At 36.7% G+C, this 14,594-nt stretch overlaps 1 protein-coding gene across 1 annotated transcript; it reads right to left on the bottom strand.

Moving 5' to 3' along the window:
* Positions 1-3,262: 3,262 nt before the first annotated feature.
* LOC102616119 (metalloendoproteinase 3-MMP) lies at positions 3,263-4,812 on the bottom strand. Its single transcript, XM_006483701.4, has one exon. The coding sequence runs from the start codon at positions 4,580-4,582 to the stop codon at positions 3,467-3,469; it is 1,116 nt and encodes a 371-aa protein (XP_006483764.1). The 5' UTR covers positions 4,583-4,812; the 3' UTR covers positions 3,263-3,466.
* Positions 4,813-14,594: the final 9,782 nt, after the last annotated feature.

Consider the following 14,594-nt stretch of genomic DNA (forward strand, 5'->3'; position numbering starts at 1 on the left):
TGCTTTTCAGATAGCTCTCGATGTAATTGATAATGGAAATTTCTAGATGAGCATGAGTGTCTTCTAGTTGGAATTTTTCTAGTGAGCTAATCCTAAAGCTTGGGTGACTTGATCTAGATGCGTCGAGTACTCGAGTGCATGCACCACACAGGGTTAATTTCCTTTGCCATGGCTTTTACTTATCTTGTTCAAATAAGTTTGACTATTCCTATGATTTCTTCTTATTTAAAAAGGAGACAAAAGCTTTGTAATAGCTTCTGGGTTTGTAGTGGTATGAATTAAGATAAAATAAAATATCCAGATTTTTAACAGAAAGATTACAGGTTTAATATGACGAATTAACATGTTCTTGTTGGATCCATTAACAGTGGGGAACGTATCACCATTAATAATTCTTTTATAGGGTGTGAAAAACATTTGAATTGCTGAAGTTTGAAATTTGTTACTTTGATTAGAAAGCCTAATTATAACAACAGCTGAACTAATATATTAATTAAAAAGAGAATAATTAGAAATAAAGAAAACGTTTAACAAAAGTTTAAAGTATCCAAATTGGCTTTGGCTTATGAAATTAAGGAGTGAATTGGCGTAGGTTTCAAAGGAAAGAAAAGGAGAAATCATGACAAAAGATTAAAATTTCCCAAAAGTTTAATCAATAACGAATGTACCAGAAGATGCTGGCAGCAAGCCAGCAACTTATGCGTTGTGACTGCTGCTGCTACATGCATCTAAGTTAAAACTAATCAACTATAAAGCAACCTCATAAACTGAAAGCAAGTACAATAGAACGCAACAACATGGGACACACACGACTTTCTTTTCTCATTTATCCCTGCATCGAACCTGGCTCCATTGTTGATGTAGTAAGCTGTGTCTATTCATTCATTACTGGCCAAGATTAATTGTATATAAGTGGTGCAAATATCAAGAGTCCCATTGATCAACATTTTCGTAGACTATTCATTCCTGCTGGATCAGATGAACAGTTTAACAAGGCTTGACATGACATGATTCTGACCCGCAATTAACATAAACAAATTGACACAATTCTAAAAAGCAAGATGGGAGTTGGGGTTTACTAAAGACAATAGCATTGAACGCGACCTTATCATCTTCACGTCCTTGGCTCTTGAACGGTACACGCATATATGATTAATTACATGGGCCATGCTACCTTATCAATTTGCAGATGTTAATAAGTTAATTAGCACTGTTCTTGAATCACATGTTAAGAAGCTGCTTGTTTCACATGGGCGGCAGCTGTAGCGTTGGTGAATGGTGAGAGCTATCGTGCGTAATTGCGGAGGCAATAAAACATCCCCGTCGAGAGCTCTTTAATTTTTTCTAATAATGGTTCCATATAAAGGGAAAATGGCTATGGATGCATTATTTATTAGGGGCGTAGCCAGCATAGGACCCGTGCCCCAGCTGGCTTTTAAATTTTTTTTTATGTTTATCTTAAAGAATATGTATTTTATTTATTATTTATAAAATGCCCCATGTGAATTGCTTTATTCTGAAGTGCCACATGTAATTTGAAAAAAATTTCATGCTGGCCCTCACTTAAATGTTTAATCCTAAATAATTTGATTAACTATTATAATTTCATGAAAATTAATAGAGACAACAAGAGAATCGCTTTTATCAAATGAAATCCATTAAAAAATCAATTAAAACAAATGAAATCTTAAACAAATATAAATTTTCAAAATTATATTATATTTTAAATGTGCCCCAGCCAAATTAAATTTCTGACTATGTCCCTGGATGCATAACATCAACTCATTGGTAAATTCCTTTGTGACTAATTGTTTTATTTTCCATTTAGGCACAACAAAATAATTTCTCAGCCTCCTTTTTTTTTTTCCACAAAAACAAAATAAAGCCAAAATTGCTTTTACAAGCTGAAATAAAATTGGAGGTTAAAATTTGAACTCAAGTGAATGATGGGAAATGGTTGATTCGTGATATTCAGACCCCACTTTTTATCTCATCAAACCCAGATTTGTATTGTGATAAAAATTTAATCCTGAAATAAAATTAACTAGAAAGGACAAAATGAAAAAAATGGCGCGGTGAAAGTGTGAAGGGCTACCGGCTACAACAGAGCCCAGGTCCCCTATTCACGTCGTTTAATTTGCAAATACTTGCGTATAATCAAAATATAATCTGCTGCTGCTCCACTCCAAGCACTGAAAAACAGATATTCTAAAAAGAAATACGGTCATCGCAATTCCGCAAGAATTTAGGCATCACACGAAGATGAACTAGTACCTTAACGGTGTCGTATTAACAGTTAAGATATTGTTAAATGATTAAATTAATCATTGATTTTTTGAATTATTTAGGCTTAGACCACAGAGCAAGGCACTAGGCTATTGTAGTTGAACTCTTAATTAGAATTGACGACAATGTTCTATTTGCCAAAAGTCAACTTTTGAATACAATATACCATTATTTTAGTTTTTCCACTTTCTGTTTTTAAACAAAAACTTGTGATGTTAGGATCAATTGATTTATCACCTACTTATTAAAAATATATTTTTTACATTTATTCACAAGTCTATTTGCAAAGAGGAAGGGTGTAATTTTGTCTTACTAGCAATCACAACACCCAAATTTTAATGGATCAAGAGCTTAAATTATTTTCTTTCTCTTCTCTCTCTCTCTCTCTCTCTCACTCTTTTATATTAATAAATTTTCTAATTTTAATGGCATGTTTATATAAAAGAGTAAGGCTATTTTCACTTTAAAAATGATCTTGAACACTCTGTCAATATATTTATCTATTAATTTTAAAAAATAGATTTTGCTTTGCACTCTTTTATAAATTAAAAAAAATCCTCAGTCAAACTATTTAAATTAATTAACTTAGTTTATTTGAAACACTAATAAAACTCTTCAGTTCACTCAACTTTAAAAGATTTAACACTTATTTACAATAATGTAACCAAACAGGTTGCAAATAAATCATTTAACACAATTTTGATTATTAATTTTTTATTTACTTCCAATCAATTTTAGTTATTACGATTTTTGGAAATAAAAATTTTAGGATTTAAAGCATGAGAATTACAAATTGATTAATGATTAATGAGAGTGTGCCATATAAGTATTCATATGATGAGTATTTTTATTAAAATTAAAATATTCAAAATATTTTTTAAAGTATAAATGGCTCCATCCTTATATAAAGAGAGTGCAAATTATTATTTTTTTTAAAAAGCAAATGAATATATAGTCATTATAAAAATAACAATAATACAACAAAAGAATAAGCATATACACATAAAAGAAAAAAAAAATACTACAAATCATGAATCAACTGTATCACTACATCTCAGAAACCAAAGCTTGTTGCCGGATATATTATAATTGCTTCCACAAGCAAATGGAATGGAAGCAGAAACAAATATCTCAGGCAATAATATATCCCTAAAAAAAATAATAAATTAATTTAAAAAATCTACAGGCCCAAAACAGCGGCCACCACGAAGAAACTCAGGCCCAAACAAGAGCCCAAAAAATAAGCCCCATGGGCATCGCTGGTGTCCCTCTGTTGATCGGTCGGCGCAGATGAGCCGTTGAAATTTGGATTATTACCGTACAGGGCCTGGATCCCCTGTATATCATCGTTGGCCAATTCAACTTTCCTGGATCCAGAAGAAATTGAAGGGTACATTATCGCATCTTCAACAGATGAATGCCCCAACCCTAACAAGTGGCCAATCTCATGAACAGCAACTGACTCAAGATCAATCGCCGACATCGATATCGACGTTGTAGTACCACTCGTGATTACCCAGTTCTCGTCGCCGTCTAAATGGAACCGTCCATTTGGTGGCGAGAAGGCGTGCGCCAGCGTGCCCATAGGCCCATCAAACGGCTCGCCGTCACCGTGATCGCCAGTAAAGAACCCGATCCTGATATCGGCGGTCGTGTAAACGTCCGTCCGAGTGAAAGTCAACGACGTCGCTTCCGACCAGCGGTCAAAGGCTGTCGCAAATACGTTCTTGACTTCGTCAGTCAATTGGTTATCGGGCAAGAACGCGTACGTCAGATCGCGCTTATTCGAAGGCCAACGTGGCATGCCGGGGAAGAAACTGTAGTGACCGACGCTGTGTAAGTGACCATTAGTACTAGAAGTGGCGTTATACGACGTCGGTTTCCCTGAGTTCATGGTTGTTGTGCCGTTGACTATGTCTGGATTACCGCATCTGGGCCGTAGGATGTGTTGCATTGTTTGGCTGTCGAGTTGGCCGGTGGGTTCCAGATTGAAGTTCTTTTGATAAGTTTTGACTGCCGATTCGAGCATGTCGTCGAAGTCGTCAGTGAAATTCGAGGGCAAATCTGGAATGTAACCGAAGTAGTGAAAGTACTTCTTGAGCTTGGCTAAGCCGTCCATCTTGTCGCCGGGGTGGCATCCGGTGAAATTCTGAAACGCGTCCCACGCGCTGGCGGTGGCGTTTGAGAGTATCCATGTGGGGATTGATGATATGTTGGGGAAGAAATGAGCTGATGTTTGAGTGGGCGACAGTGATAGAACTGTAATTGCTGTTGCCACAAGAAGAAGGTATCTCATTTTCGATGTGGGTGTGATGTTTGGCTGGGAAGAAAATGTGATTTTCTCTGGACAGAAAGGTTATAATATGGCTTATATATAATAGAAGAAGAATGTTCGGGGACGGCAATTGTTGCTTGCGTTGAGATTGAGCTCTTCGTCAAGCGAATTATTGAGAAATAAGTTATCGTGTTGAATATTAGGCTTTTTTTTTTTTTTTTTTTGAATATTAGGCTTTTGAATTCTTCCTTTTTGGTAGTTTACGTATTGCGAAACAACCTGTATTTCCTTTTATTTTTGCGACGTCGATTGGGAACATCGAGATTGAGAACGACAATAATGCCAGAGTTTTTGACTTTTTGGCTTAAGTCTTAACCAGGTCAAAGTTGGGGGTTGAGCTGCATCGGTCGCTCTTGTGCATGGAAACTTCGCTGGAAGTACACGTGGACGTAACGGCAGTTGAAAAACATGTAAATTACGAAACAACAGTGGTTAACTGCAATCAACCGGATTCTTGAGGTAGGCTGTGACGCTAGCAACACGCAGAGGAAAAGAAAAAGTGTGTGCGTATATAAAGATTGTACACAATACAGATTGGCTAGTCTATGATTGAATGGGCCATGAGAGTATACGTTTCTGAAAAGGAAAAGTCTTGGTGCTCATAAACAACTGCTCATTTCCCCATAAAAAAAAGCATAAAGTTATTTTTTAAAAAAATTAGTGTATACTTATGATAGGATTAAAGTAATGGATTCCAGGTAGAATTAAGAATGATTATTATAATTTTTATTTTCACAAGGAGGTGAGAATGAGATTTTTTAAAGTAATTATATTATATTATTTTAAATTTTAAAATTATTATTATTATTATTATTATTATTATTATTATCACGATGATGATGATAATAAATTGTTACTAATAATAAAAATAATAAATAATAATTATTTGTAATGATTATATTAATAATAGTAATTATTATTATCATCATCATCATCACAATAACAAACTAAGATCAATTTAATAACTTATGAACATTTATTCTGATTTCAAGATAAATTAACCACATCAATGGCAATACAGTTCATTTCAATTCTAATTCCCACAGCTAAAGTAAATAGTTTATTATGATTCGCATTTCTCATTCTAATTTAAGTCCATTCCGATTCCACTCCATTTTGATTCCAGCCCATTTTAATTACTGATTAGTAAATACACCATAAATATTGTGTGAGGGCACACATTTCGGTATAAAATCAATTTTGAAATATTAGCTTATTTACCTTTAAAACAAATTATGGGTAATTTAATCTTAAAACACGCTTTCTTGATCTTAAATGACCATTCTACAAATAAATTCCTGTAATACAAAAATTTGAGTTAAGTATAAAGTAACTTGTATCTCAAGAAGAGCTGGCTTTGAAACGTATATTTTGATTTATAAATTAATCATGTATAGGGCTGGCAATGGAGAGGAGAGGAGAGGGAATTGGCATCTCCATACCCATCTTCGATGTTTTGCATATATCTTTGTCCCCTCCCTGTCCCATCAAAATTGCTTAAGGCAGTGGCGGATCTAAAAAAATAATTTACCAGGGGCTAAATTAAATAATAGTAAAATATAAAAAATTAAAAATTTAAATATATAAAATATTTATAATTAGTCTCTACGCATTTTTATATTTTAAAAATGTTATGCAATAGACTTATTATCAATATTATTAAATTTATTGTTTCTTATATAGACAACCAAACTATCACTTATCCCATCCGATTCCAAAGATGATCATTCATGAGTTTTATTACTAAAAATGTTCGTTCTACTATTATTATATAAACTGGAAGAATTAACCATATTTTTTAGAATATAAAATATTTTGAGTAGTGGGCTATCATTATTTTTAATTAAAATATATGTTTTTATATTTTTTTAAAGTCAAAATTTAAATTTTATGGGTTTTACATTTTATAGTGACTATTTTAATAAATTTAATGATGTTAATTAAAAAATTAAAAAAAATTCTTTTATTTTTAAATTTTTTTTTGGCCAGTGGGGGCTTGAGCCCCCACTAGTCATGTGCTGCATCCGCCTCTGGCTTAAGGGGATCCCGGTCCCTTTCCTGAAAAAGTAATTGAGTATAAAATTGTTTCTATACCCTTTCCAATAGAGAAAATCCTTAAGGAACCTCATCTCTGTGAGGATTTCTAGCATCCCTAATCCTATATATGTTGCTGTATGTTTTTGATGTTAGGAAATTGGTCGGTGAAGCAGACACGCAGCTAAAGTAAAATTGAAAGAAAAATAAAGAACAAGCACAATAGAGGACACTAGAAATTACGTGGTTCGGCTTTTAGCCTACATCCACGGGCGAAGACAGAGGAAATAATTTACTAGTGAAAAGGAGTTACAAGTATTGTAGTATTTTAGCTCACTTCCCAAAACCCCAATACACCCAAACTCTCTAACTCACTAGACACTTAAGAGTTTATTAAACTCTTAAAACTCTCAACACTCAAGAAAGCAATACTTCTCCCTCGATGGAATTGAATGAAAATGAATGAGGAAGCTCTTCCTTTTATAGCCAAAAACTGGCTATTAAATTAATATATATATGTATATATTTCAAAGTAGTTGCCAACTTCTTCTTTTAAATGCCAAGCCCGTGTGCTCCTTTTCCTTTCCAACTTGCTGCAAAATTTCTCTTCTTTGAATGTTGACCATCTAGAGGGATGGCTGCTTTTGACATTTCTCCCACTTGGAGCTTTGATGGAGAATCAATCAATCTCCACACCATCCTTTCTGCTTCGCCATAATCATGTTGCTTACGTTTCTGCTAGGCCACAAGAGGATCTACTCCAGATAAACTTATCAGTATTTATCGGCTTGGTCAAAACATCTGCTAGGTTCTCTTTAGTATGGATTTTCTGTAAATCCACACTTCCATCTTCCACTACTTCTCGAACGAAGTGATACTGAACTCCTATGTGCTTTGTCCTGGAATGAAAAGCTGGATTCCTTGCAATGTGCAAGGCACTCTGACTGTCACAAAACACAGGAATTTTCTGTTGTTTGTGCCCAAGCTCCTCCAATAATCTTTGTATCCAGATAGCTTCCTTGCAAGCTTGTGTAGCTGCCATGTATTCTGCTTCTGTTGTAGATAAAGCCACAACGGTCTGCAGTTTCGAAACCCAGCTTACAGCTGCTCCCGCAAGTGTAAACACATAACCAGTAGTGGATTTCCTTTTATCAAGATCTCCTGCAAAATCTGAATCCACATAACCTCTGACAGTAAACTCTGATCCTCCATAACATAATGCAACATCTGAGGTTCCTCTGATGTATCTCAGAATCCTCTTCACAGTTATCCAATGCTCTCCACCAGGATTCGCCATGTATCGACTGACTGCTCCCACTGCTTGTGCAATGTCCGGTCTTGTACATATCATAGCGAACATTAAATTTCCCACTGCTGATGCATACGGTACTCGAGACATCTCCTTCCTCTCTGCTTCATTGCTAGGACACATACTTGAGGAAAATTTGAAATTAACAAGAAGTGGGGTAGAAATTGACTTACAATCTTGCATGTTGAAGCGCCGCAAGATTTTCTTCAAATAATTCTTTTGTGAGAGCCAAATCTTCCTGTTATTTCTGTCTCGGTGAATTTGCATCCCTAGAATCTTGTTTGCTGGTCCCAAGTCCTTCATTTCAAACTTCCTAGCCAACTGTGCCTTCAATTCTTGGATTCGATCTTTGTTGGGACCTGCTACCAACATGTCATCCACATACAACAGCAAAATGATGAAATCATTATCTTCAAATCTCTTGTAATATGTACAATGATCTGAACTGAGTCTGTTGTATCCAAGGCTCATGATGAAGGAATCAAATCTCTTATACCAACACCTCGGCGCCTGTTTGAGACCGTATAGAGATTTGTTCAACCTGCAAACCAAGTTCTCTTTTCCTTTTTCTGCAAAACCTTCTGGTTGGAGCATATAAATTTCTTCTTCAAGTTCTCCATGAAGAAATGCAGTTTTAACATCTAACTGCTCTAGATGTAGGTTAAATGTAGCACACATTGCCAAGACTATTCTGACTGTTGTGAGTCGAACCACCGGAGAAAATATCTCTTTGAAGTCAATACCTTCTTTCTGAGCATATCCTTTCACTACCAGTCTCGCACGATACCGCTCCACTTGGTCATTGCCATCACGTTTGATCTTGTAGACCCATTTGTTTCCAATGGTTTTTCTTCCACGTGGTAGTGGTACAAGTTCCCATGTCTTGTTCTTGTGTAGAGCTTCAATTTCTTCCTGCATTGCTGTCATCCACAAAGCAACATCTGAGCTGGTTAAAGCTTCATGGAAAGTTGAAGGCTCTCCATCCTCTGTTAGAAGACAGTATGCAACGTTGATCTCTGTGGCATACTCCGAGTGCCACGTTGGCGGTCGTCTCTCACGAGTTGACCGACGAACTTCTGGAGCCTCGGACTCAACTGGTTCTTGTTCCTCGTGCTCTGATGCTGCTTCAGAAGAATCTGAATCTTCTGGATTATTTTCGACATATACCGGCACAGTCTCTGACTTTTCTTTTACAGTGCCATCATCTTCATCTTTTCTTTGCAGTTGATCTTCTACAAAAATAACATCTCTGCTGATGACGATCTTGTGGGCAGTGGGGTCCCACAGACGATACCCCTTTACTCCATCAGCATACCCCAAGAAGATACATCTTCTAGATTTTGCATCCAGCTTTGTTCTTTCTTGGGCATTGTACATCACGTACACAGGACATCCAAATGCATGTAGGTAGGAATAATCAGCTGGCTTTCCAGTCCACATCTCCATCGCCGTCTTCAACCCAATAGCTGTAGATGGCGACCGATTTACTATATAACAGACAGTTTTGGCTGCTTCTGCCCAGAATGAATTGGGTAGACCAGCAGTCCTCAACATAGCTCTTATTCTTTCTGTAAGAGTTCTGTTCATCCGTTCTGCCACTCCATTTTGTTGAGGAGTATATGCCACCGTGAACTGTCTCTGAATACCTTCTTGCTTACAGAAAGCAAGAAACTCGCCGTCTGTATATTCTCCACCATTATCTGTCCTCAAGCACTTGATCTTTTTACCAGATTCAAGTTCCACCCGCGCTTTGTATTCTTTAAACACATGAAATACATCTGACTTTTTCTTAATTGGATACACCCAACATCTTCTGGAATAATCATCAATGAAAGTCACCATGTACTTTGCACCTCCCATGGATATATCCGGTGATTCCCAAACATCAGAATGAATCAAGTCTAGAATGCATTTACTTCTAGCAATAGATCTACTGAATTTTAATCTATGCTGCTTACTTATAACACAATGCTCGCAAAATGGTAAACTTACCGATTTGAGCTCCGGAAGCAATTTTCGCTCAGAGAGAATCTTCAAGCCTTGTTCTGACATGTGGCCGAGTTTGAGATGCCACATCATCGTTGATTCTTCTCCATTTGACGCGACACACGCATCAACCTCCTGTAGTGTTTCTCCTTTAAGCATGAATAAATTAGCACCAATCTTTTCTGCCTTCATCAATACAAGCGCGCATTTAACGATCTTCATTATTCCATTCTCCACATGAGTTTTGTACCCATGACTATCCATTTGTCCCAAAGACAATAGATTTTTCTTCAGGCCATTGACATGTCTTACCTCTCCAATTGTGCGAATTGTACCATCAAACATTTTTATTTTGATAGTACCAATACCAGCGATCTCCAAGGCATGATCGTTACCCATATATACAGATCCTCCTGAGATAGGTTCATATGTGTGGAACCATTCTCTCCTAGAGGTCATGTGCCAGGTAGCTCCCGAGTCTATAAGCCAGACATCAGAAAGTCGTTTTCTGCCTTCTGAAATAATTGTTGCCTCACTGTAGAGAATTTCGCCATCATCCGAGGTACTTGCTACACACCCCTGAGCATTTGATGACTCAGGTTCTTTGCCCTCTCTTTTCTTCTGGTTACTCCAACACTCCTTTTTGACGTGCCCTTTCTTGCCACAGTTGTAGCATTTAACATTCTTCTTACTTCTGGATTTTGATCTACCATGATTTTGACTCCCACTGGGGCCACGTTCTGTTGATCTTCCTCTCGTCACCGATAGCGCCTCCGCTTGCTGCGAACTTGCTTGTCTGTTTTCCTTGTTTTTTCGCCTGCTCTCCTCATTTAATACGGAGGCTGCAACATCGTCGAAAACTAGACCCTCCACTGGATTGTTGTTCGTCAGGTTGATGATGAGTTGATCATACGAATCTGGTAGACTTTGAAGTAGAAGCTCTGCACGTTCATTTTCCTCTATATTATGACCCAACGTTGTGAGTTGTGAAAATAGAGTCTTCAAAGTGTTGATGTGGTCGGTCACCATTGTAGATTCTGCCATTCGAAGAGTATAGAGTTTTCTCTTCAAGAAGATTTTGTTGTGTAGTGACTTGTGTTGAGTGTTAGAAAATGCATATTTATAAAGGAGAAAACCGTCATTTTACATTTCAAGTCTTACTAACAACCCTTACTTTTATGTATTTAACCTTCTTGTGATTTAATTACATGTGTTTTATTTTAATTAAGTATTTTATGTATTTTAGGGGCATTATAGTCATTTCACAATAAAGGAGAAATCAGACGGCAAAACGGACATCACTTTTGAACTCAGGACGGTCAAAAACCTTAGGAGGAGCATAAAAGGAAAAATGGCACTATTCACATGTACGGTACTATTCACGCGTACGGTACTGTCTACGTTACTGTTCACGACACTGTTCACATAGACGGATGATGACGTGGCATTGACCGATGATGTGGCATTGACTGATGAGGTGTCACGATCCTGTTGGACTAAAATTCTTATGTACTGTTGATGGTGACGTGGCAGCATATTAGTGGACGAAAAATCTCGCGTACGGTGCATGCATCACACAGGATTATTTTCAACCAAACCGCGTTACTGTTCATCCGGGTCAAACCGCGTTACTGTTCAAAGTCGGGTTAAACCGTGTTACTGTTCATCCGCGTGGTCAAACCGTGGACTGTTGACTGATTACGTGGCGCAATCCTGAGCGTCCAAACTGTTTTTAATCCGATGGCCATGATTTACTCCATGTATCTATAAAAAGGGGGCCTCCCCCCCCTAATTTGATATCTCTGAATCCATTTTTGGGATCCATTTTCTGTAATTCCTTCTCCATCTTGTATTTTCTTCGTATTTTAATAAATTCCCATTTTACCCCTAGTTCAATTATGAGTGGCTAATTTTCTTTCAAGCTTGGGTTGAAGGTGAAGTCTCAACATGTGTCATGGGCTTTATTTGGTAAATTTATTTTCTCATCCCCTCTAGTTTTTGTGGATGTTTTGACTTCTCGTCGACAAATAATACTAATCTTGTCTAGTACCGTCTTGGTTTCACCGGCCCTCTAGTATAAGATTATTATTATTTGGCACGATAAGCCCTTAGCACCATATTGATTAGAGCGTGGTTCATGAGGTGTGGATTCCCCCCTCATGATTTAATTGGCATTAATACGGATTATTTAGCCCATGATGCATGTTGATACGGATCCAGATACCCAAGTACGTTATTTCAATAGAATTCTCTTCAATTTCTTCTCGCCATTTCAATACCAATTTTAGAATTTATTCTCGCCATTTTAATTTAAGTTGTAGCATATTCCAAATCATTTCCACCACAAATCCAATCACTCATTCACAAAATTAATTCTACACAATTAAAATCCACCTCCTCGTGGGATCGACACTCGTCACCATTGATCTATACTATAATAGATTCGTGCGCTTGCGAGTACATTAAAATTTGCACAACAACTTGGCCTCGTACAATTTTGTGAGAGTATCCCATATTTCCTTCGCCGTATTTTTCTCTGCCACACTGGATAATACTCCATCCGCAAGTGTCAAGTGTAGATCAGAAATGGCATTGCCGTCTACCTCGTTCCACTTGTCATCAGTTATCTCCATGGGCCTTTCTCCAATTGCTGCCAAGCAATTATTTTTCCTCAATACAGCTTTCATCTTCATTTTCCACAACGAAAAATTATTTCCGTTAAATTTTTCAATTTCATACTTTGCCGCCATTTTATTGATAAATACTGTACACAAGCTAGTGTACCACCTTGAATAGTTGTGAGTATGTGTGAGAATGCACACCAGGAAAGTTCCCAGGAAAGACTGGAGGGGTCACAATGGTCCCACTTAAAACCCAGACTCCTTAAGCTCTTATTGCTTTTGTGACAGAACTTTCCTAGACATGTACAGAATCACACAGTTGCTTTACTCACACCACTATTCCCTGCTTTGCACCGTAAAATTCTTGGATCGCTTCCACCGTTACACGTGAATAGTACCGTATACATGAATAGTGCCGTACACCATATACGTGAATAGTGCCATACGCCGTATACGTGAATAGTATCGTATGCCGTATACGTGAATAGTGCCGTACGCCGTATACGTGAATACGTGAACAATTCCTGACTCCAAAAATACAACCAATAGCTCTGATACCACTGTTAGGAAATTGGTCGGTGAAGCAGACACGCAGCTAAAGTAAAATTGGAAGAAAAATAAAGAACAAGCACAATAGAGGACACTAGAAATTACGTGGTTCGGCTTTTAGCCTACATCCACCGGCGAAGACAGAGGAAATAATTTACTAGTGAAAAGGAGTTACAAGTATTGTAGTATTTTAGCTCACTTCCCAAAACCCCAATACACCCAAACTCTCTAACTCACTAGACACTCAAGAGTTTATTAAACTCTTAAAACTCTCAACACTCAAGAAAGCAATACTTCTCCCTCGATGGAATTGAATGAAAATGAATGAGGAAGCTCTTCCTTTTATAGCCAAAAAATGGCTATTAAATTAATATATATATGTATATATTTCAAAGTAGTTGCCAACTTCTTTTTTTAAATGCCAAGCCCGTGTGCTCCTTTTCCTTTCCAACTTGCTGCAAAATTTCTCTTCTTTGAATGTTGACCATTTAGAGGGATGGCTGCTTTTGACATTTGAAACATTATTTCCCACATGGCGATCTTATCACCTCGTGAAAAGCTTGTAGAATGTAAATTGAGATTTCAACAATGCCATTGTGAAACATATGCTGATACGAAAATCTAGCTCAACGACGTGATTGGGTTGTGTAAGGATCAGGCTATGCAATCTCCTCAAGATAGTGTTTCATGACTTCTGAATTTGAGTGCTCTAATCCACAAAACAAAGAAATTGTAAAAGTGTTGGGTTGATGTTAGCAAAGACCCTCTAATACTTAAGTTATAAATCAGGAGTCTTGTTGATAACAATTGAAGGAAAAAGAGCTAAGCGAGGAAAAGTGCTTTTAGTTTATTTTTTGTGTTTAAAAATCATAATGCTTTGTGGGCAGGTTTCTTTTTAATGAGGTGTTTTATAAAGACTATTTCGTTTTTAAAATTCCTAATAATGTGACACGCGTACATGAATATGTGGAATTCTCATCGGAGATGGATATTATAATTATGACATGTAAGATCGAGAAAATAAAGAATAGTAAAGTGTCCTTTAATTCACTTGTAAGACAAGAGATCAAAATAAATGGTAATACCGAAGTTATAGTTGGATCGAACTAATAGTCCTAATATATATGCAAGGTATATGCACATTTGATATTGAGGATAAGGTTAAAATTTATTTATATGTTATCAAATAAGTTAAGAATTTTAGTGTGTTTGAAAGAAAAAAAAGATGAAAGTTAAGAAAAGTGAACCATATGGACTAGATAAAATCAAGAAAAGGCATTTAGGAATGAGTGCATATTAATAAGACATTACATGTGCACGTCATTGGAACAAGCATGTCCTATCACTATCAATTACATGGGAAGATCTAAAGCAATAGTGGATAATCGAACGACTTGGAAAAATAATTATAAGAAAGAAAATTCAAAACAAGTTATGAGTGGGATACATTTTAAAATGGACATAGATCGTACTC

This window comes from Citrus sinensis, chromosome 4 (genome assembly GCF_022201045.2).
Source record: "Citrus sinensis cultivar Valencia sweet orange chromosome 4, DVS_A1.0, whole genome shotgun sequence".
NCBI lineage: Eukaryota > Viridiplantae > Streptophyta > Magnoliopsida > Sapindales > Rutaceae > Citrus > Citrus sinensis.